This window comes from Microcaecilia unicolor, chromosome 11 (genome assembly GCF_901765095.1).
Source record: "Microcaecilia unicolor chromosome 11, aMicUni1.1, whole genome shotgun sequence".
NCBI classification, from domain to species: Eukaryota; Metazoa; Chordata; class Amphibia; order Gymnophiona; family Siphonopidae; genus Microcaecilia; species Microcaecilia unicolor.
Window position 1 is genome coordinate 37,572,195 of NC_044041.1, and position 24,625 is coordinate 37,596,819.

General features: G+C 42.2%; 1 protein-coding gene across 2 annotated transcripts in view; it reads left to right on the forward strand.

The window, feature by feature from the left end:
- Positions 1-24,625, forward strand: part of BCL7A (BAF chromatin remodeling complex subunit BCL7A) — a 106,017-nt gene that overhangs the window by 3,152 nt on the left and 78,240 nt on the right. For both annotated transcript variants that reach the window (XM_030218977.1, XM_030218978.1), the window contains exon 2: positions 21,051-21,132. In XM_030218977.1, the coding sequence (XP_030074837.1) occupies positions 21,051-21,132 (82 nt within the window). The remainder of the gene's footprint in view (positions 1-21,050; positions 21,133-24,625) is intronic.

Sequence of the window (24,625 nt, forward strand, 5' to 3'; positions counted from 1 at the left end):
CAGACTGCTCACAGAATAAAATACTACAGATTCTTTTGGATTCGTATTGGGTAAATGAAACTCTTTATTAGTACTTTTAAATGGAGAGAGTGTATAAGTCATTATTGTTACTGCATCACAATGATTAAGAAATAAACACTCTAATCGAGTGCATTACTAAAGGAAGGCTATAGAAAAGTAAAATAATATATATATATATATATATAATATACACACACACACACACACACACACACATACATACAACATCACTGGTCAGGAATTTTAGGCCCTTATCAGCTGGGGGACCCGTTGCAGCGAAAGCTCAAAGTCTTCATATGACCAGGAACAAGTCTTTTCTGCACAATGCGTCCATCCACAGAATGAGCACCAAGGCTCTGCTGCAAAAAAAACCCTTTTTATTAAGCTAAAACTTATCCAGGAATGTACATGAGGTTTCAGTCATATGCTCTCAGTTCAGGTAAACAAACCACTTGCCCAGGTGGCTTATCTCCAGAAGCTCAAGCATACCCCGCCTCCCTCCTGCACAAGCTGGCTTCAGAGGCATTCCAACCTGTTCTTGAGATGTGCCTTATCTCATATATTGTTCTTAAGATGTGCTTTATATTATATATTGTTCTTGAGTGTGCCTTATCTCATACATTGTTCTTGAGATGTGCCTTACATTCCAGCCTGTTCTTTGAGATATACCAGGAAAGTCACTTTTGGTCAAAGACAAGGGATTTTTTAAAATGTATTATCGATTAAAGCAAGACTGAAAAGCAGTTTTTAATATTTTCCATCACAGCAGGTTAAAATGAAAACTTTCTAGTTGCTAATTTGCCATATGTATCTTTTTGAAGTAATCCATTGAGTATGCTTTAAGCATTTGCTTTCTTTTTGTCCTATTTTTTACTTTTTTTTTTTTTTGGACAGTCATGTTAAAAGTATATCACATGTATGATTCAGTGACAAAGTTAAATTCTATAAGTTGTAGCCAGTGATCACAAACACTGAAGGCAAGATTTTATTGGCTTGCAATTATCAGGAAACCAGGGCAAAAAAAGTTTTAGAATCGTTGCTGCTTCATCCCTGGTTTTGTGAGTTTGCATTATTGCTATTCAATAACATAGTAGTTGACCTGCATAGTCCATCCAGTCTGCCTAACAAAATACTCATAGCATAAGGTATGATGTATACCTGATATTGATTTGTCCTTGCCATTTTAAGGACATAGACCTTAGAAGTGTGCCCGGCATTATCCCTGTTCTCCAACTTCTGAAGTTGTCATCGAAGCCCATCCAAATCTGTCCAGTCATGATCAGGACACAGGCTGTAGAAGTCTGCCTAACTACTACTACTACTACTTAACATTTCTAAAGCGCTACTAGGGTTACGCAGCGCTGTACAATTTAACATGGAAGGACAGTCCCTGCTCAAGGAGCTTACAATCTAAAAAGACAGATTCTACATAGCAAAGTGGGATAGAGAGTGGGTAGATGAGGGGCGAATAGAGAATGCACCAAAATACTCATCCACAGTTCTTCTCATTAGTAGACAGCATTAGGCCAGAAGTAATTACATTTGCTGATGACACAAAGTTATTCAAAGTTGTTAAATCGCGAGAGAAAACACTGGCCTTGTTCTCCAACTTCTGAAGTTGAATCTGTCCAGCCATGATCAGGACACATACCCAGCAGTGGCTTTGCTTCCCAAGAACTGGTATTGCCATCTAAACTCCACTAAGCTTCTTTGGATCCATTACTTCTAAACAGGATTCCTATATGTTTATCCCATGCATTTTTGAATTCTGTTTCCATTTTCATCTCTACCACCTCCCATGGGAGGGCATTCCAGGTATCTACCATGCTTTCCATGAAAAAGTACTTCTTGACGTTATTCCTGAGTCAGCCCCCCTGCAGCCTCAATTCATGTCCTCTAGTTCTACCACCTTCCCATTCTGGAAAAGGTTTGTTGGTAGATTAATATCTTTCAAATAAGTCCTGGCATGGGGCAAATATCTGGAGTATTGGACAGTAGGTGATTTTTCAGCTCTTCTTTGCAAAAATTTACAGAAAATAATAGTGCATCCAGCTGTGCAAGCTAGTGTGCTAGGGCAAATATTTTCCATTGATACTTTTAGTTCTTGCTTCAGCCCTAACTCATCTGGTCTCCACACTGCCATCTCCCATCTGCTGTCCCCCCACCCCCTCCTTACCTCATACTTCAAAGACACATAAGAACATGAATTGCCATACTGGGACTGACCGAAGGTCCATCAAGCCCAGCAACCTATTTCCAACAGTGGCCAATCCAGGTTACTGTTATGATCGTGGTCAGAACCCCTCTCAAACTTACCTTTTTCCTGGGGGTCAGCTTCTTAACTGGCTTCTGTTTCTTTTGCCTGTCCTTTCTGAGCTAGCTCTCTCTCTCTCTATGCTGGCCGCTTCCAGCAGCATGACTCTAATTGTTTCACTTTACTACAGCTGTGTATGTGGACTGAGTTAGCTCTACCTCTCTTTGAGTGTGCTGGCTTCAAGTGCTTCACGGTGCTGCATTGGTGTGGGTTGGGCCTCTCTGGGTTTCAGTGTGCTGTCTGCCTGGGTCTAGGGAGTGTGACATCATCAGGGAGGGCCTTGATAAGGAAGTGGTGTTCTTCCCTTCAGGGCCTTTGCAACGTTTGCTTTAGGTAGGGTGGTGCAGTGTGCACTTCTGACTTTGTGTCTAGTTTCCCTGCTTGCTTTTGCTAAAGGTCCAGGTTAGTGTTAGTGCAGTGTGCACTGGTGACTGTGTGTTTAGCTTTCCTGCTTTTCCCTCTTGGTTTTGGAAGCATTGCTGTGTGTAGGGCTTTGGAAGCTCTGTTACTGATAGAAGTACTTCAGGGTTTGGTGTTGTTAGGAACATTGCAGATTTTGCTGTTAGAAGTACTTCTGGTGTTTGTGCTGTTGGGAGCATTGCAGTCTTTGCTGTTTGTGTTTGGTGCTTTGGAAGCACTTTTGGCTTACGTGTTTAGCTTCTCTGTTCTTTCCCTAGTGGCTCCCCTGTCTTCCCTTTTAGTGCTAGGAACTCTTCTGGTTGTTTGGTGCGTGGGGGCACCTTAGTTAGTTTAGAGTTGTAGAGCACTGCTGGTAGCTTGGTGCGTGGGGGCACCTTAGTTAGTTTAGAGTTGTAGAGCACTGCTGGTAGCTTGGTGCTTAGTAGCACCTTTATTAGCTTATGTGTTTAGCTTCCCTGTTCTTCCTTGTGGCTCCCCTGCTTTTCCTTTTGGTGGTTTGAGAAGCACTCCTGTTAGGTCAGTGCCTAGGGGCACTCCTGTTAGTATAGGGCTTAGGAAGTCCTTTTGTTAGTTTACTGTTAGGAACACTTCTGTTGGTTTAGGGCTTGGGAGCACTTAGGTCAGTTTAGGATTTAGGAGTACTTCTGTTTCCAGTCCTGGTCCCTGGGTCGTCCGGTATCCGGTAGGTCCTGCCGGCCACTCGAACCCAAGGGCTCAACCCTTGGGGGGGGCAGTGGCTAAGTGCAGGTGAAGCTGTACGGACCAGTCCAGTGTGTGCCGGTCCGGGGGATTCCAGTCCTTGTGTTCCGGTTCGCTGGGCGGTGCCTGCAGTCCTTGCTGGTGCTGGTGTGCTTGCCCAGTGTTGGTTGGGGGGTTTTGCCTGCTGCTGCCGCTCCTCAGCAGCAGCCCAAGGGCTCACGTTTGCTCCAGAGCCCGGCCCCACGGGCTCTGAACCTGAGAACCTGACAGGTACAAGTACCTAGCAAGATCCCAAAATCAGTACAATACATTTTATGCTGCTTATCCTGGAAATAAGCAGCGGATTTTCCCCAAGTCCACCTTAATGGCTTATGGACTCTTCTTTTAGGAAATTGTCCAAACCTTTTTTAAACCTTGCTAAGCTAACTGCTTTTACCACATTCTCTGGCGACAAATTCCAAGGACTTTTAAAAGCAATTTCAGGAACCAAATCATGCTTTTTAGATATAAAATGGTGGGAAACTGTTTTATATTCTGTATTTTTTTGCATGCCTGTCAAAAACATACCTATATAGCTTATAATTTTTAAGGATGTAATTGAAATTAGTATTTTAAACTATTTTTGTCCCATTTGGGAAAAGTACAGTTTGGCTCATGTAGCTTAGTATTCAACTCAAAGGGGGTTGTTTACTAAAGTTAGCTCAAGTTATGTGCAGCAGGGCCCATAGGAATAAAATGGACCCTGATGCAGATAACTCGAGCTAAGCTTTAGTAAACGGGGGGGGGGGGGGGATGTTTTATTCATGTATTTCATCCCATTTTAATTCGGATGTTTATCCAGTGGATGTAAAGATATTGATAGTATTCCTGATTTTAATTAATTGCTTTGTAGGGCACCTCTACGTATGCATAATTACTGCTGGGTAACTCATTAAAGGCTGATAGTATAGCTACTGTTATGTCATTTCTCTCTGAATCTGAGCTTGCCACCTTTGCTGTGTACATGGCCTGAGTGACGTTTTGGGTTTACTAGAAAAATATATTTCTATCTTGGTATTCGGGGCACCAGGTACAAGAGGCAGGCCTAGTCACTAAGACCTCCAAGGCTGAGAGGTACCCAATGGAAAAAAAAAAGACTCCCTTTTAGAACTTATGAATCAATGCCCCTCAAACAAAACTGATGCCCTTTGTTTGTGCACAGGTTACACACCCTTGCTGCTCACCCGAAATTTCTACAAGCCCAGATCTTGAATCATCTTAACATACCACAACTCTTGCTGTATCTGGTGCATCCTTTTCCCAAGAGCTGTGAGTTGTCTATAGGCAATGCTCACAAGCCAGACTGACTGGAACAGCCAGACTTTATTCTTGCATGGAGCTATAACTGAGTCATCCGACTAGCCCTTGCTTAATCACTTTAAATGTGCATTGACTCGGTTACTGGGAACAATCCACAGCAAAACTTTTATATTTTACTACTGCTCTCTCCCTGTAAAATAAAATAAAAATGTATTTATTTTTCATCGAGGACAAGCAGGCCATATTCTCACATGTGGGTGACATCATCCACATCGCCCGGCGCAGAATGCTTAAAAAGCATAATACAGCTTTAAACACGTGGCAGCGCCCCACTCGCATCAAGTTGCTTGATTTGGCCACAGCAGTTTTCCACTATAAACGCATGTCATCGAACATACCCAGTGGATTCAAGCATTGTGCCCGGTGCAATTGGACCATCTCTGGTAAGGTCTGGTAAGGACACCCATTCTTGGTGTCTTCAGTGTTTGGGGCCTGAAAGTACCCCTTCCAGCTGTATTCTTTGTCTTTGTATGAGGAAAAGTATTCAACTGGCCAGAGAGGTTGAGAGAGAGAGAACTTTTGGAGCTCGGTCCGAATCTTTGACATTGGGCTACTAGGCCCCTGTCAGACACTGGGAGTGGGCATGCATCGAGTCCCCTGCCTCGGCGCTGGCCGCTGTGCAGGGCCTCTAGGACTGGCCAGCATTGGATCCGGCACCGAGAAGACATAAGGATTCAACATCGTCGTCTTTGGCATTGAGGAGTGTTGATGACTGGCATCGGTATCAATCCCTCCTCGATGCATATGCCGGGAGCACCAGGGCGCCAAGGGATCCGGTCTCCAAGAAGTGTCGGCACCGGGAGGCGTGCTCTCCCTCTATTGTGAAGGTGCTGATGTGTGGTTTCTGTGCAGCCAGGACCAGGCACCCATACCGACCACAACAGTTGAGCAGTTGGCCCTCGAATACATCAGGCCATGCTCCATGAGCATTTGGCGGGGGGCTTCTTCAGGAGTGCAACGGCATATGGGGTGCGTGCACCAGCCATGCCTCTTCCTGCTGCCCTGCAAGGCCCTCGGCCTGCTGCGATGTCTGCCCCGGTGCTGTGTGCAGTACTGGCGTCAACAGCCACCCATGCTGGCAACCCCTCAACGTCCTTGGAGGAAGCTTCGCTGGAGTCGTGTGGAGCCTGCAAGTTGATGCCTCTAGACAAGGACACAGTTCCTCTTTCTTGAGGCTGGCTTGGTCTTGGGCCCTCCCATGAGGAGATCTTTGCTGACACAGATGAGGAGTGCTCAGGTACTTCTTGGAGGAGGAGTTCCTATGGTATGCCATCTGATCCTCCTGTCCAGAAGAAAGGAGGAAGTTTCCACCTGAGTGCCTTTCCTTCCCAGGTTTTGTCAGGGAAATGGTGGCAGCTTTTCCAATTCATTTGGAAACGGAGGACGAGCCCTAGGCTGAGATGTTCGAGGTCCTGGACTATGACTGTCCTCCTAGAGAGGCCGTAATAGTCCTGCTTCACCGGATCCTGAAAGATGTTTAGGTGAAGAATTAGGAGTCCCTTCTGTTGGTCCCTGTCCTGACCAAAAAGATTGATACCATGTATCGGATCCAAAGTTCCCCAGGCTTTAACAGGCCTTAGTTGCCGCCTCATTCCCTGGTGGTGGAATCCAGAGACTCTTCTTCATTGGCACCCCTGGGCAGACAAGCTCAAACCTTGGATTCTTTTGGGTGGAAGATGTATCAGGCCTTTTCTTAGCATCAAACAAAAATATGCTATCCCTCTCAATACCACTGGTAATCAAAACTAAATAGATAATACAGGGTTCTGTAGAACTCAACTCTACACACTAACTGAGAGGATATAGATGGAGAGCTAAATGTTCCAATCAATGCACTCAAAATAATATTTTTGTGTGAAAGGAGAAATTCTAAGAGGTTAGACTCACCCAAGCGGACAGCCCACTGTAAGTAGGCTGTTCCTAGAGGGTGGATGGGTTTCTCTTTCATTTGGAGACTTTTGTTTTACATTTATATCACACACGGTCTCAAGCAAATTCTGATTCAGTGTAGCTTACATTTGAAAATACAGTGAAACAGAATAATAGAATTCAGTTATATCATGGGAGCAAGTAGATGGATATGTCTGAAACATTTAACAAACTTGAGATTAGCATATATACCCAACTGGGCATATAAATAAAAGGCACGTGCATTTTTATAATATACCACTGCAATCCACAAAACGAAAGGAGCAAGTTCCCACATGCCATCTTTTTTTTCTTTTGATGTAGGCACAGAAAAAAAAAAGATTTTAAACGCTCCCAGGTTTCAACCTAATTCATGTTTAAAGTGGGATATAAATGCCATAAATAAGTAGATAGAGAGAAACTGAATGTTGAACACCTGATTCTCATAACATGATGTCTGCTTTAATGGCCCCTTACCAGGAGAAAAAAAAATCTCTGCACAAATATAACAGTACTAGGGTGTCCCTTTAATCAGCCTCTCCAAATGACCCACTGATTATGATTTATAACAAATTACTACTCTACCTATAAAACGTTATTCCGTTGTTATACTTCCTCTGAGTACATCCGTATGCACAAGCTTGAAAATCTAAGTGAGATTAAATGATTCCACCAACAGTAAAGAACGACAGCATGGATGCAGCAGCTCATAGATTTGCTGCACGAGGAAGGGGAAACAGTTAACCTTGGGGGGTTTTTTTTGGGTTTTTTTTTTTAGTGTGCCCTCCCGGCACATACCTCAGACCACCCTGGTGGTCTAGTGGATTCTTTGGGGTAGGAAAGATCCCCAGTCTTTCCTGCCCGCTGCCGCATCTTCTTTAAACTGACTGCCGAGACTTCCAGCAGCGGCCTCACAAGAATTCAGCGCAAGTCGTGGTAGCTATTTTTTTTTAAATGATGCAGCAGTGGGCAGGAAAGACTGAGGATCTTTCCTGCCCTGAAGAATCCACTAGACCAACAGGGTGGCTTGGGGTATGTGCCGGGAGGGCACCCTACGGTTCGGAGGAAGAGAGGCAAAGCTCAGATCGCCATGCATTTCGGCGGGGACCCCTTAAGACCTGGGCCCATCCCCAGATAATCCCCGTGTGAATCCAGCCATTCCTGCTCCCATGCAGCTCTCTGAGGAGCACTCACAGGAGTCAGAAGAAGATCCCAGGTACTTCTCAGACAAGTCCTATGGGATAACCTCTGAACTCTCCTCTCTACCTGAAAAGAGAAAGTCTCCCCCAGGGAACATTTCATTTCCTTCTTTTGTAAAGGAAATGGCTGCCATTCAATTTCCTTTAGAAGTGGAGGACGAGCCCAGGGCCAAGATGCTCGAGGTCCTGAACTGCACGTCTCCTCCTAGGAAGGCTGTGACTGTCCCTCTCCATGAGGTGCTCCAGGAAGTCCTTGTTAGGAATTGGGAGTACAGCTACAGGTGTGGAATAATGCAGTGTCTTTATCCTTAGACAAATTAGCACCTCTGAAAAAAGAAATGCTTGCTTAAAACAGAATCACCGGTATACACCAGAGTTGGCTAATCTTAAGAGGGTCTGTAGGAAGCTAGAGAGATCCTGGAGTAAAGCTAAGGATCCTTGTATTTATAGACAGTGGAAAGAGGAGAATAAATAAAAAAAATGGAATATTATGGAAATATAGCTGATTCAGAAGATTAATCAAAACAGCTTTTCTAGGTTTTTCTAGGTTTTTCAACTCATTGATGACAATTTAAAAGGTGTAGATGATTTCACATGATATACAACCTACAGCGGATGAGTTGGCAAACTATTTCCACACTAAAATAGATATTATTAGCAAAGTCTTGTTGAAACCAGACAGGATTGCCAATGGTGGGAGCAACAGATGGAGAGAGGAGATAACTGTGAAAGGAGACATGCTATGGAATGAAGTTTCGGAAGTTGATACAAATACTGTTAATATCTACCTCAAAAAGTGTCTAAGAAAGCTAGTTACTTAGATGTTTGTTGTTCCTATTTACTTAAGACAGCTCCTTCTGACATAGTGGTCTGGTTGACAATGTTTGTTAATTCTATTCTGAGTACTGTGAGTTACCCCCTTAATTTGGCATATGCTGACTCCTATTCCCAAATCAATGGGAGCTGATTTTTCTACGCCTTAAAATTATAGACTAGTAGCAAGCATACCATAGCTTGCTAAACGTATAGAATCTGTTGTGAATACTCAATTATGTGACTACTTGATCAAATTTGACATTCTTCATATTTCACAACACGGTTTCAGACCACTACTTAGTACTGAAACTTTGTTGCTGGAAATGGTAACAGAAATCAGACTGACTCTCAGTAAGGGAAAGCAAATGATTTTGCTACAATTTGATATATCAGCCACCTTTGATGCAGTGAACCATGAGCAACTGTTGAATAGGCTTAGTCAGATTGGAATGAATGATACTGTTTTGTAATGATTTAATGAGTTTTTACAGAGGAAAATATATAGTGTAAGAAACGATTCTAAGGTATCCTTGCAGTAGAATGCAGATTGTAGAGTTCTTCAAGGGTCACGGTTGTCACCCTCCTTTGGGAGTATTGGTCTGCTCATGGTGGAATGCAGAAAATTGAATAGACTAAAGACTAAGGTTGTTTGGTTTGGAGATTATGAGAAGCTGACAACTAAGTGTTTGGAATTGGGTACAGGTGAGAAACTAATGATTGTAGACCATTCAAAAGTGTTGGGAGTCATAATTGATTCAGACTTAACGTTTGAATTACATATGAAGGCTTTATCTTTAAAAAAAAAAATGTTTTCTGATTACGGCAGCTGAGAGCAATTCAATCAAAATTACATCCAGGTAAGGTTAGAACAGTGGCACAGGCAATCCTGATTCCATACTTAGATTATTGTAACTTCCTATTTGGGGGTCTTACCAAACAGTTACAAAAACTTCAATTTCTGCAGAATACAGCAACAAGATTGATTTACAGCCTGTTAAAGAGTGAAAGAGCATCCCCACTGTTGAAGGAGCTACATTGCTTCCTGTATTTTCAAGACTGAAGTTTAAGCAAGCATGTATTTATTTATTTCTTTATTGGGATTTATTAGCCGCCTTTATGAAGGGATTCACCAAAGGTGGTGTACAACAAAATGCTGTATGGTGATGGATCTTTTTCCTCAGGTAGATTGGAATGCTGTTTGAAATTAAGTTGTCTTTTAAGAGTGTTCGGAAGAAAACCATGCTAGAGCATTCCTTTTTATACCAGGGAGTTGGACTTTGGAGCAGACTCCCTTTAGAAATTTGGAGGTTAACACAATATTATTCCTTCAAGAAAGCATTAACATGTATTTTGTTTGATGAGAGAGGTGTTTTTTAGTTTCAGTGTATTAGATATACAACTGTAATTAATGTTTTAGATGTGCAATTGATGAGAGATTTTTTTTTTTTTAGTTTCAATGTATTAGATATGCAATTGTAAATTCTCCTGAAGAAGGACTTACTGTTTGTAATCCGCTTAGAATCTTTTTTAGATTTAGCAGTTACGCAATACGCACTACCACTTTATTTCTCATGCCGGAAATGAACTTTCTATAGTTGATTATCTAACTTATTTTATAATTCACTATCATTCAGGAGCTGCAATGCAGTACCACTATGTATTCTACTTTACCATTTATGCGCTTAATGCAATACCACTTGTAATTCTCTATCCAGAAATGGCGATCACCATTATGGCATAATGTAAACCACATTGAGCCTGCAAATTGGTGGGAAAATGTGAGATACAAATGCAACAAATAAATAAATAAGAGTCATATAGCATAGCGTAGGTGCAACCCCCTCAGCTTGCCAGCCTTCTCAGGCTCAGCTCCAGTGCACTCGTTCACTTCAACAGCAGGAAGACATAGGATTGTATTCGGGAGATGAGCGTTGAGGCATCTTAGCAGGTAGTAGTAGTAGTTACAGCTGAGCAGATGTTGAGATTGTTGGGCCACATGGCTTCCACAGTGTACATTACACCAATGACACATCTTCACATAAGATTAGCTCAAAGGATCCTGGCTTCTCAGTGGTATCAAGCCACGGGGAGCCTGGAATATGGCATCCAAGTGTCTCCAGAGCTTTTACGCTCCCTTCAGTGGTTGACCATTAGATCCAGTTTGACTCTGGCACTTCCGTTCTAAATCCCTTAGCCACAAAAGGTGCTGACAATGGATGCATCTCTCCTGGGTTGGGGGGGGGGGGGGGGGCTTATGTAGATGGGCTTCACACACAGGGTGTTTGGTCCACCCAGGAAATGAATCTTCAGATCAGTCTCCTGGAGCTCCAGGCAATCTGGAACACTCTAAAAGCTTTCAGAGATCAGCTATCTCATCAAATTGTGCTAATTCAAACAGACAATCAGGTTGTCATGTATTATACCAACAAGCAAGGGGGCACCAGATCACTCCCTCTGTCAGGAGGCCATTCAGATGTGGCATTGGCCTTGCCAGCATGGCAGATTCCTTCGAGCCACTTAGCTGTCAGGCAGAACCAGCCTGGCCAACAGACTAAGCAGGATAATGCAACCACATGAATGGTATCTCAATATGGGCATTGCCAGCAAGATCTTCCGTGTATGGGGCACCCCCTCGGTTGATCTCTTTACCACTCACATCACCCACAAGGTCCCTCAGTTCTGTTTCAGGATTCAGGCCCATGACAGACTAGTGTCAGATGCTTTCCTCCTCAATTGGGAGACAGGTCTTCTGTATGCGTATCCTCCCATACCTCTAGTAGTTGTTGAAACTTGAGCAAGACCACAGAACCGTGATTCTGATAATGCCGTACTGGCCACAGCAGATATGGTTCCCTCTACTTCTGGAGTTATCCTCTGAAGAAGCGTGGAGATTGGAGTGTTTTCTGATCCTCATCACACAGAACGAGGGGTATCTTCTACATCCCAATCTCCAGTCTCTGGCTCTCACAGCTTGAATGTTAAGAGTCTAGAATTCTCTTCTTTGGATCTTTCAGAGGGTGTCTCCCAGGTCTTGCTGGCTTCCAGGAAAGACTCCACTAAGAGGTGCTATTCTTTCAAATGAAGGAGGTTTGCTGTCTTGTTTGAAAGCAAGGCCCTAGATCGCCTTGCTTGCCCTACTCAAGACCAACTCTGTAAAGGTTTACCTTAATGCAATTAGTGCTTATCACTGTGTACAGGGTAAGCCCATCTCTGGACAACCTCTAGTTTGCTTCATGAGAGGTTTGCTTTTGTCAAAGAGCTTGCACAGCACTTTAAAAACAAAATAACCAATACTAGCTCCAACCTTACGAAACCTCAAACAAGTATCATAGACTATCTACAAGATTGCGAAATAAACTACAACCACACCGTGGCAGACAGAATATGAACCACTTTCACACCACTCCATCTAAACACAGTCAAGTCACTACTGACAAAATATTCTCCTGCTTACTGCCTACTAGACAAGTGCCCCAACTACATGATGAAAAACCCACCGGACTGGTTCATCGAGTACTACACCAAACACATCACATACATGTTTGAACTAGGCCAATTCCCAGTTCTTATAGACCAGTGACCTCAATACCACTACTGACCAAAACGATGGAGGGTCTTGTAACACAACAACTAACAATATCTGACACAATTCTCAATCTTCCACAACTCCCAATCAGGGATCAGACCATAACACAGCACTGAGATGGTCATAACCACCTTGATAATGAAATTCAGAAGCATAATATGCCAAGGGCAAAATGTATTATTACTTCAATTCGATATATCGAGTGCATTCGACTTAGTAGACTATACTACACTAATGACATTGCTCGACAACATGGGAATAATTGGGGCAGTTGCAACCTGGTTCAATGGCATCCTAAGGACCAGATCTTATATAGTAAAAATGTCTAATCGGATATCTGCCCCATGGATCTCCGAGTGCGGGGTACCACAGGGATCGCCAATATCACCAATACTGTTCAATATCATAATGAAGCCACTCGGCAAAAAACTGCAACAAATGGGGTCAACCCATTCAGACTATGCCACAATCTTCACACCTTTCCACAACAGCATCACAAACGTACCGGACTAAATTTTTAAAAAGGCCTGGACCTCGTATAAGAATGGGCAACAACCTTCAAACTCAAACTAAACAGAGACAAAACCAAATTCCTGGTCCTGTCCAGCCTACACAACCCTACATCTTACCAAAACTTCACAATCAATCAACCAACAAAGCAGAAGTCAATTTTACCAGTGGCTTACATAGTAGCATAAATCGGCCTCTATAGGCATGCCCAAATCTCTAGTCCATGCTTCTGGTTTAAAGACCAACTCTGTAAGGGTTCATCTCTCTGCAATTAGTGTTTATCGGGTGGAGGGCAAGCTCATCTCTGTATAGCCTCTAGCTCGATTCATGCGAGATTTAATGTTGACCAAGCCCACTTTCAAACCTCCCACAGTGTCTTGGGATCTCAATGTTGTCCTCCCCAGCTGATGAAATCTCCTTTTGAGCCAATAGACTCTCTTGTCATCTAAGTACCTGACCTGGAAGGTCTTGTTTTTGGTGGCGGTCAGCTCAGAGTTAGTGAGCTTCAGGCCCTAGTAGCTGATTCACCTTACACTAGATTTCATCATAACGGGGTAGTTCTCTGCACGCATCCTAAGTTCCTTCCTAAGGTAATGTCAGAGTTCCAACTTAACCAGTATATTCTGCCAACATTCTTCCCAAAACATCATGCCCATCTTGTGAAAGTGCACTGTATACCTTGGATTGGAAGTGAAGCTTAGCTTTCTATCTGGAGCAGGTTAAAGCCCATAAACAGTCTACCCAGCTGTTTATTTCTTTTGATCCCAACAGGATGGGGACAGCCATTGGTAAGCACACTTTATCCAGTTATTTACAGATTGCATCCCCTTTACTTATGACTAGGCTTGGCTGACTCTTGAGGGTCATGTCACAGCTCACAATGTTAGAGCCATGGCTGCGTCAGTAGCCCACTTGAGATCAGACTTCATTGAGGAGATATGCAAGGCTACGATGTGGGCTTCAGTCCACAAATTCACATCTCATTACTGCCTCGAGCAGAATACCTGATGTAACTGTTTGGCCAGACAGTCCTGCAGAATTTAGTGTCTCAAATCCAGCTCCACACTCCTAGGCCCAACCGGTTTGTATATAGTTTCAGCTTAATTGGTTCAACATAGTCTTGCCTTGCAAGACTCTATTATCCTACTGTTGTTTCGGTGAGCCTGGTAGCTAGGGATTCCCATATGTGTGAATAGCTATGGCCTCCTTATCCTCAGAGAAAGCGAAGTTAGTTACCTGTTACAGGTGTTCTCCCACCTCCCCTTGGAGCTGAATTCTTATTTAGCTATTTTATGTTACTGAGGGTCCCACGTTTGTGCATGTGCAGTGGTGACACTACCAAAGCCTCTTAAAATAATAGAGCGCTGGGCTGTTTCCGCACCGGTCTCCTGTGGGATGATATCACCCAGATGTAACCATGCTTGTCCTGCTGTCCTCGGAGAACACCTGCTGTAAGTAACTTCACTTTATTAGTGATTGTGCTGGCCAGTATTCATCCATAGGAACCTGGGCGATTGGATATTCAAATGGATCATAGTTTTGAATTACGTATGGAATCTTGTATGCTCCAGGATGGTAGAAAACAAAATGTTACTTGGAAAAGCTGTGATTTTTCTACATGCAGTCAATCTTTTAGAGCTGGGATATGTCTTTATAGTATGGATAGGAATAACTGGTGGACTGGAGAGGCCAGTTAATCTCTTTCTGATTTCATTTAAGGGATTACTATCTCCTGCTTTGTGGACTGATCTAGTGTGTGCTGGCAGTAGGGGCAGCACCCATAGCCCTTCAGAAGGAGGATATTCCAAGAAATGCTTTTATTTAATCATTTATTTATAATTTTTAATTTTACAAGGGTCACTTGCAAACAGTAATACAGAGATGACTGTACATTAATACAATGTTAGAGGAAAACAATCTCAACTAGATAAATGGATTATATACAATCTTTCTCTTAGACCACAAAATGAAATAGGGAGAGTGAAACAAGACAAGGAGATCAATTAAACAACAGTAAACAAAGAAAACATGGTATTAACCTGATTATCCCCAGTTTTTATTTATCTGAATCATAATCCACATTGATCGTCTGGTTGGCTTCTTCAAACCCAAGATGGTGTATAGTCAATTAATTTCGTTGGAAACATACTTATTGCCCAATATTAGTGGAAATAATACACCTGATTTCATTTTTTTCTCTTTTAAAACCAGAAATGATTTAACAATACAAATACTTGAGTCTCTAATCCAATTCCCACTGATTAAGGTAATCCCAGTTTCACAGGCTTCACTCCTTTTGAATTAATATACTAAGAGGAATCATTTCAGAGGAAAAAAACTTTAGAAATCATTCCCGGAACTCTGGGAAAACAACAATCTCGATATTAATCATCTGTAATATTCATTTTGTTCAAATTTTTCTGGTCTATTATCATTTTCAAAATCTTAACTGTTTCCTACTCCTGTAGAACTTCATTTGCTGTATCAATTTTTCATTCTCAAAGAATTCGATTCGATTATCCATGTGGCTCACTAATAAGATTATATCTGAAACAAAATTATTTACTGCCACCGTTAGGTCCTGGAGCGCCTTCCAGATGATATTCAATGTAACCTCCATGGGAGCCAAAACTCCAAGCTGATAGCTCTTACGGGTTTAGGAGTGGCACCGCCGACACGGGTTCAGCTGTAAACGACTTCCGTTTCAGCATACACTCCTAACTCACTCCTCCACTCCTTTGGACATGGTGGTTAAATGACTCGGGAGCAATGAAGTTGTTTCCAGGTCCAAGAGCATCGACGCTCCTTCGCCGGTGCTAATCAAAGGACTCATCAACCCAATCATCTGTGGGCAGCTCGTCGCGCAGCGGTCCCACACTTGCTGCATAGGGGACAAAACGCTGGTCATCGGCGGCTGACCCCCCCATTATCCCCTTCCTCTTAGTTAAGGTAACTGCAAATGCAGAGAGGAAATTTCAAGTAAACAAAGAACTTCAGAGGACAGCTGGGCCGTTGAGCGTATGAGCTTCAGGTCACCATCTTTCCACTCTCCCTAATTTGGGACACTCTTTGTCTGGTTTCTCCTCAGAGGTCTGTCTGGTATGGGTAACCCTTCAGCATAGCCCTCTGAGTCATTGAAACATGGAAGCCCCTCCACCACTACAAAGTAGTGTCCCTTCAGAGGGCCAAGAAATGCTTTTAAAGAGTGATGCTGGTGCAGCCTCAGAAGACAGACTCCTGCGTTTTCACATACAGCAGTTTGGAAGATTGGCATGGGTTCTACAGAAAATTATCTGTCATGAAGTGACATTTGAAAAGGAATACAAACCACCTTTCTCTCTTCTTTGCACATTTTACAGGCCAGCCAATTCTGGCTATAACTAAGTCCCCATCATTCTTGTAGCTGGTGAATTGGATTGGGGTAGACTATCTGACTAGATGTGTATTCAAAAGAGGAGTAAGGCTTTCTTTTCAACTTTAGAATTTATTAACCTGATTGGGGTTTGTAGACTCTCACTTTCTCAGCTATCAGTTTGTGTGACGTCTCGTTTATTTAAGCTCTCTAACCTGACCCATTATGTTTTTCTTTTGAGACCATCGTTTGTTGACCTTAATACAATGCACTCTCTGATTTTGTGTCTATCTGCTACAGGTCTTTTCACCCCACACATTGAAATCAAACACACAATCTGATTCTCTCATTGGTGTGACTATTGATGTCCTGTATCTTGTCTTTTTGCTCCAAGTCCAATGGACAGAGTCCAGTCACAAAAAGGTTCTCTTTGGTATTGTTGGTTGGATCTCTTGTCAGTCTTCATGCTACATCTTGGTGTATTCTCTTTCAAAATAGAATCCTCAACTTCTTGCAGTTCTTTCTTCAGAATAGGAAAGAATAAGAGTTTTAAATATTTGGCTAAAATTAGACATTTACTTGTACTTATTTTTTGAAAATTGTCTCTTCTAGTCTTCTTATTAAAATGGTTCAATTATTTCAATAAGGGAGGATTGACCTGGCTATTGAAAACAGTTGAAAGAGTTAGAAAATGGCTGTATTGAATTGCTAAAGGTCTCTAGATCTAAAAAAACCAAAACAATAGCAAAACCTACCGGTTTTTGTAAAAGAAAATAAGTTTGCAGATAAAAACCAAGACAATTTTAGTGAAGTCAATAGAGTGTAGACTGACTTCAGTGGTATAACACATCTAAACAGTGAGACTGAAATATCTTTTTTTTCATGGTTTGTCTACTTTTTCCATGTGTTTTTTAAAATCTGCCACCAAGAAATGCTAACTGAGGTAGACCCAGTTAATTACAGCCATATTTTGTTGCTGATGACCAGAATATATATATTTAAAATCTTTAGCTTATAGATTTATATGAATGTCAAACATTTTTATTCTCTTTCTGGAAAAGTAGTTACAACCATAAATACAGTACTGTCTGTTGCACATTAGGGGAGGTCCTTATACTAAGCTGTGGTAAAAAGTAGCATTAGCATGCCCTTACGCAGGTCTTTCCCGTGCACTAGGGCCATTAATTAATGGCTATGCACTAAAGTCTGAAGATACTTTTATATTTGAATAATTAAATTTGATATGGTAGTAATCAAATATATATTGTTTGTGCATGATTACACATAGTATTGATTACTGAAGAGATATTTACAGTGGGCAACTGTTTGGACACTTAAGCACTGATGTTGCCATTAGCGCATGGCCGTGAACAAACAATAGCACTTGGGCCCCTGCCATCCATTTTGTTGGCAGTAAGGGCTCACACGCTATTCCTGTGGTAATGTGGCTGCACTGAGTCGCACTCTCATGCCCACTCTCCACACACACCCCCCCACCAGAAACAATCCCTCTGAAAAAAAAATTTTTAGCACATAGTTTGCATGTGCACATTATACCACAGCCCAATAAAAGGACCCCTAAGAAAAGACTGGGAAAATCAGAATTCCTAGATCTTTGGTCAGGCTGCATTGGGGATAAAATGTCCCATAGTTGAAGCACTGAGTAATAAACTGTTGTAATAATCATTAATGCATTTTTAAACACTTAATCAGCCTGTCACTCAGGATGTACCTTGCTGATGATTGAGAAGGGAATATGATAGAGCTTTATAAAATAGTAAGGAGATAGGACAGTTGTTTAACTTGTCAAAACAATACAAAAACAAGAGGACACACCATGAATCTAAAAACCAGCAGATTGAAAACAAATCAGATAGATTTTTTTTATTTTTTTATTTTTATGAAAAGTCATTTTTTATTAGATTTTCAAGCAATGCAAGAATTTGAAAAAGAAACAGCAAATTCAGTAAATTCCAGTTGCACAGTAAAACCCCTAATACCATACCCCACATCCACCATCTACCCTCCCCCACTCTTCCCAAGCAATAAATTGTATTGATTTCTATAATAACATTTCTAACTGTGACTTTCTGTATCACAAATGGCATATTCCCCAACAACGGCGCTCTCTTCTTTACAATCAATGTTCCCTCTAAGCTGTGCAGCAGTCCTCCAACCTCATTGCCGCCAGTGGGGGGTGCTGTTTCATTATGGAGTCCTGCAGAACTTGTCTGTCTCTTACTCCTTGAAGATGTGATTTTGAACCAGCACCACTGCTGGCAGGAGTATAGGTGGAGACTTGCGTTCACCTCAGAGGGAACCTTGCTTACAACTTATCTTATAAAAATATTCAAATTGTTACCTCAGGAACAGCACATGCTCCTCCTTCTGCCAGATACTCTGCTTAAAGTAGATGGATTTTGGTTTGTGTGGTGACTCTACAGGATGTGGAGACCCCTAGTCTTAAGCATTTTCTTCTTTTTTTTTTTTTTTTTAATTTGTAAGTTTTATTTAAATCAAGATAACACAACTGCTTCGTAGCTATCATATCGTTACATATCACCTTATAGATTTTTTTTTCATGCAGCATATAATAAAGCCATAAGATGTGAGGAAAGTGACCTACATAGTGAAATGCAAAAGAGTATTGCACAAGTTCCTTTAGGAAAAATCTGAAAAAAAAATAGCCATATAGACTTGGTAGAGCTATTGATAATCCCTGGAAATAAACTGAGTCTACTTTTTGGGATCTGCCAGTATTTGCTACCTGGGCTGGTCTGTGTTGGAGAGAAGATTCTGGGCTTGATGGCCCTCAATGTGACTCAGTATATCCTGATGCTGATAAATGCTGAACATTAAACATCCAAATTTTAGTTCTGTGACTCAAGTCAGCAAGGAGATTCTGAAAGTGTCTTACCAGAATGTGGTACCCACATTGCAATGATATTCCCTTGTTGGTAAATCAAACAATTTCATAAATGTAGTGACTACAAAAGTAGTGTGATTGCCATGTTATTCTACTTAAATGCATTAGAATACAGGTTAAACAAAACAAGAAAAATGTATGGCGATAGCTTCTTTTTTTTTTTTTTTTTCTTCATGGACAAGCAAGATAAGCAGCTGCGCATAGGTGACTTCACTGTTGGTGCCTGCTTGGACTTGCTCCCCAGGATCTCAGAAAAGCCTGGAAGATTTTCAGAGCATGTACCAGTGCCTGCCCACTTAGAGGTAACTGCCACCCTATCTAGCCTCCTTTCATCTGCTGTTTTCTGCTCCTTCTCATTTAATTCAATAGACATCTCCTCTCAGGTCAACCTAGTATCTCATGGCAGACAACAAAGGAAGGGAAAAAAAACAAAAGGAAAGATGAAGAAAAATCAAAGCCATGGTTCAAAAAATTCCTGAAGTGTTCAAAGAACATAGCTTTGTCTAACACACACCACGTGTATTCGCTTCCTGTAGCGTGAGCATTACTCAGCAGCCTGCAGTAAGTGCGTGTAGATATTCCCTTGTCTGCAGAAACCACAACCACATCTCAAAGTAATTCGGGCACATCTCTGCCTTTGCTGTCACTGATGCTCCACTCTTGGAAAATTCCCTAGCGTGGCTACAAGGCCCATGCTGAGGCCTCCGCAATCAGGGCCTCCAGCATTCACCAACAACTTACAAACCCTTCAACTTCCTCCAGCACAAAACTCCTGAATTCAAATACGGTTCTTCTCTCATTCTGGGCTCTTCCTCCAATGCCGGTGCTGCCAGTCATCAACACAAGTGCACCCACTGTACAGATGAGCTCATCCACAGGAGGAAAGGAAAGGCGATGGGGTTTGATATTCTGCCTTTCTGTGGTTACAATCAAAGTGGTTTACATATTATATACAGGTACCCTGGAGCAATGGGAGGGTTAAGTGACTTGCCCAGAGTCATAAGGATCTGCAGTGGGAATCTGCTACCCTCTGCACTGGCATAGACTCCCCTTCTAGGAGTTCCCAGTGCAATGACAGGTACAAGGATGACATTACTGCTGTCCCTGTACTGGCACAGATTCCTCCTACTCCTTTCCCCAGCGCAGGAGCGAACGTGCTAAAAGATCAGCCTAGCACAGACAATTCAGTCCTTCCCCTATCTGGTGCATGAACTGAAACATTTCTGCCTTTCAGGATTTGTTTCTCCCTTCTCTATCAGAGCTGATTCAATACAAAGGTTCTGTTCTGCCTTGAGGAAGGGAAATGTTAGCACTTGAAAGCTAGTCAGGAACTGTTGTAGTCCAATAAAAGGTATCGCCTTTATTTATAGTTGTCTTACCTTTCATTTCTGTAAATACAAAGGTGAGAATATTCAAAGGGAGTTATTTGTTTGCTGTCAGACAACGAATGCATAACTCACCTATCTGTGTATTTTCAGCCCTTATATAGATAAAATTGTTAAACAGACAGCTTTTATTCATATAATAAGGGAATAGCTTTGGGGAGGAACAAAGGCAGAGCCAGTAGCTATCCATTTAATGGCAGTATTTTGGTAAGTTATCCGTTTGATTTAGATCTGTCAAATAGCAAACCTAAATTTAAATGGACAGTCATAGTTTATACTGTATATGAATTCAGATGTACTCCTGATAGTGCTACCGAAAATACATAGTAAGGTGCCGGAGCTGGCACTGGTTCTTAACTTTAATTGGTGGCTTGCCATCTGAAAGTCAAGCCCAAAGATTTTTGATAATGAAAGACCATAAAATACAGAAGTGGAATTTCAACTTGTGTTGCTTTGTGTAGATGCTTCTGGTCCTCTCTTTTATCTGTGCAAGATGTTTTACTTGTAGCAATCAGCTGTTAAATTTTATGATGTCCTCTGTACTGTGATTTGCAGGGAAAAAAAATGGGTGACTGTAGGTGATACATCCCTCAGGATTTACAAGTGGGTGCCTGTAACAGAGCCGAAGGTTGATGATGTAAGTACTTCTTAAAGTAGCACTTTTTTTTTTTTTTTTTTTTAAATCTCAGGGGCTGACTGCAAACTCATATGAGATGGTTGTTGTCCAGTGATGTCAGCTCCTGAAAGAATTGCCTTTAGTCCTAATTTATTGTACTACACTAGAAATGTTAAAATTAATTACATAGGGGCCCTTTTACTAAGCAGCGGTAAGTACTAACACATGCTTATCGCACGCTAAACGGCACTACCATGGGACACACTGAGGCTTCCTGCGGTAATTCTGGGATCGGCGCGCAGCAATCCTGCGCTAAAAAATATAATATTTGCCGATTAGCGCAAGTTTAGCACAGGGGCCTTTACCGCCGAGTAAGTAGGTAGTGGTAAGGACTCGCGCACTAATGGCCACACGCTAATTGAAAAATTATTGCATGGCAATTAATGGGAAAAAAAACCCAAAATTGTGGCCATTTTACAGCTGCCCTAAAAATGGGTTCAGCGCATGGGAAATCCACACTGTAAAATTAGTGTAGGCCACTTTTAGAGCGGCTTAGTAAATGGGCCCCTTAATATACAGTGATTTAGTGTGACCTACAAATTATGGGTGTAAATTACAGCTGTAAAATGTCATCAAAACTCTGCAGAATAAGAACAAGTCAGAAAGAGGGTTTTGAAAGCAGAGAACATACATATTGACCAGCACTGGGACCAAGCTTTGTTGCCTAAAGCTTGTTCTCTTGTGTTGAGGACAGACATTCTTGTTATATGCCCTTTTTTTTTTTCCTGTACAACTGTTGAATGTATTATGCCTTTTTCAAGGTGTCCCTGATGGTCTGTTTGGCCATGAGAGGCCTCCCTCGCAGGTTCAAATGGGCCTTTATTTTATAAACAAAGGGGTCAATTTAGGCCTCTCCTGTGGAGGATATGTGATTGCAGAACTGCAGCTTTTTTCATCAGAAAAAGCTGAATCATTGGCTCTGCCTGATGCAGCCATTTCCAATATAGAAGCTCTGGAGTAAGCTATCTGACTTGGTCTCCACATGTACCATGCATCCAGACATTGCATCCCTCTGATTTATCATACTAAAATGATGGCAGCAGTTGGCATGTATAAGAACAGCACAAGGCTCCTGACAGTACTTAATTGCTATGGTAAATAACAAGCAGGTGTGAACCACAAACTGCAGGTTTCCTCCACGACCCTCCAGACCGGTCAAGACGCGTGGGTTATGGCCTCCTACCAGCAGAGGGAGACTGAGAAACACTGAGCTTTTGAATACTGTATATATAACCTGTGCAGTACATACACTAGCCAGTATTTTCTCAGTCTCAGCAGAGGTAGAAGTACAGCCTGTGCAGTCTTCAATAGTCTGGTGAGGTAGTTTGACTATTCGGTTAAGGGGATTTTACTCTTCTTGCCAATTTATTGATTTTTGACTATTCCCTGTACGCAAGGGACATAAGATTTCTTGATGAAATCAAGGACAGCTTCATGGAACAGCTAGTTCAGGAGCCGACAAGAGAAGGAAAAATACTAGACTTAGTCCTTAGTGGTGCTCATGATCTAGTGCAGGGGGTAACGATACGAGGGCTGCTTGATAACAGTGATCATAATATGATCGGTTTTGATATTGGCATTGAAGGAAGTGAAACTAGGAAATCAAGTACGCTAGCGTTTAACTATAGAAAAGGTGATTACGACAAAATGAGAAAAATGGTGAAAAAAAGACTGAAAGGAGCAGCTCGCAGAGTAAAAAACTTGCATCAGGCGTGGATGCTGTTTAAAAACACCATCCTGGAGGTTCAGGACAAATATATTCCACGTATTAGAAAAAAGGGAAAAAAGACTAAACGTCAGCCGGCGTGGCTAAACAGTAAAATAAAGGAAATCATTAGAGCCAAAAAACAATCCTTCAGAAAGTGGAGAAGAGAACCAACTGAAAGTAACAGGATAGATCATAAGGAATGCCAAGCCAAATGCAAAGCGGAGATAAGGAGGGCAAAAAAGGACTTTGAGAAGAAATTAGCGTTGGAAGCAAAAATACATAGTAAAAATTTTTTTTAGATACATTAAAAGCAGGAAACCGGCCAAAGAGTCGGTTGGGCCGCTGGACGAAAATGGTGTTAAAGGGGCGATCAAGGAGGACAAAGCCGTAGCGGAGAAATTAAATTAATTCTTTGCTTCGGTCTTCACCGAGGAGGATTTGGGGGGGACACCGGTGCCGGAAAGAATATTTGAAGCGGGGGAGTCGGAGAAACTAAACAAATTCTCTGTAACCTTGGAGGATGTAATGGGTCAGTTCAGCAAGCTGAAGAGTAGTAAATCACCGGGACCTGATGGTATTCATCCCAGAGTATTAATAGAACTAAAAAATGAACTTGCGGAGCTACTGTTAGAAATATGCAATCTGTCCCTAAAATCGAGTGTAATACCGGAAGACTGGAGGGTAGCCAATGTTACTCCGATTTTTAAGAAGGGTTCCAGAGGAGATCCGGGAAATTATAGACCGGTGAGTCTGACGTCGGTGCCGGGCAAGATGGTGGAGGCTATTATTAAGAATAAAATTGCAGAGCATATACAAAAACATGGACTGATGAGACAAAGTCAGCACGGATTTAGTGAAGGGAAGTCTTGCCTCACCAATTTAATGCATTTTTTTGAGGGGGTAAGCAAACATGTGGACAATGGGGAGCCGGTTGATATTGTATATCTGGATTTTCAGAAGGCGTTTGACAAAGTGCCGCACGAAAGACTCCTGAAGAAATTGCAGAGTCATGGAATCGGAGGTAGGGTACTATTATGGATTAAGAACTGGTTGAAAGATAGGAAGCAGAGAGTAGGATTGCGTGGCCAGTATTCTCAGTGGAGGAGGGTAGTTAGTGGAGTCCCGCAGGGGTCTGTGCTGGGTCCGTTGCTTTTTAATGTATTTATAAATGACCTAGAGATGGGAATAACTAGTGAGGTAATTAAATTCGCCGATGACACAAAATTATTCAGGGTCGTCAAGTCGCAGGAGGAATGTGAACGATTACAGGAGGACCTTGCGAGACTGGGAGAATGGGCGTGCAAGTGGCAGATGAAGTTCAATGTTGACAAGTGCAAAGTGATGCATGTGGGTAAGAGGAACCCGAATTATAGCTACGTCTTGCAAGGTTCCACGTTAGGAGTTACGGATCAAGAAAGGGATCTGGGTGTCGTCGTCGATGATACGCTGAAACCTTCTGCTCAGTGTGCTGCTGCGGCTAGGAAAGCGAATAGAATGTTGGGTGTTATTAGGAAGGGTATGGAGTCCAGGTGTGCGGATGTTATAATGCCGTTGTATCGCTCCATGGTGCGACCGCACCTGGAGTATTGTGTTCAGTACTGGTCTCCGTATCTCAAAAAAGATATAGTAGAATTGGAAAAGGTACAGCGAAGGGCGACGAAAATGATAGTGGGGATGGGACGACTTTCCTATGAAGAGAGGCTGAGAAGGCTAGGGCTTTTCAGCTTGGAGAAGAGACGGCTGAGG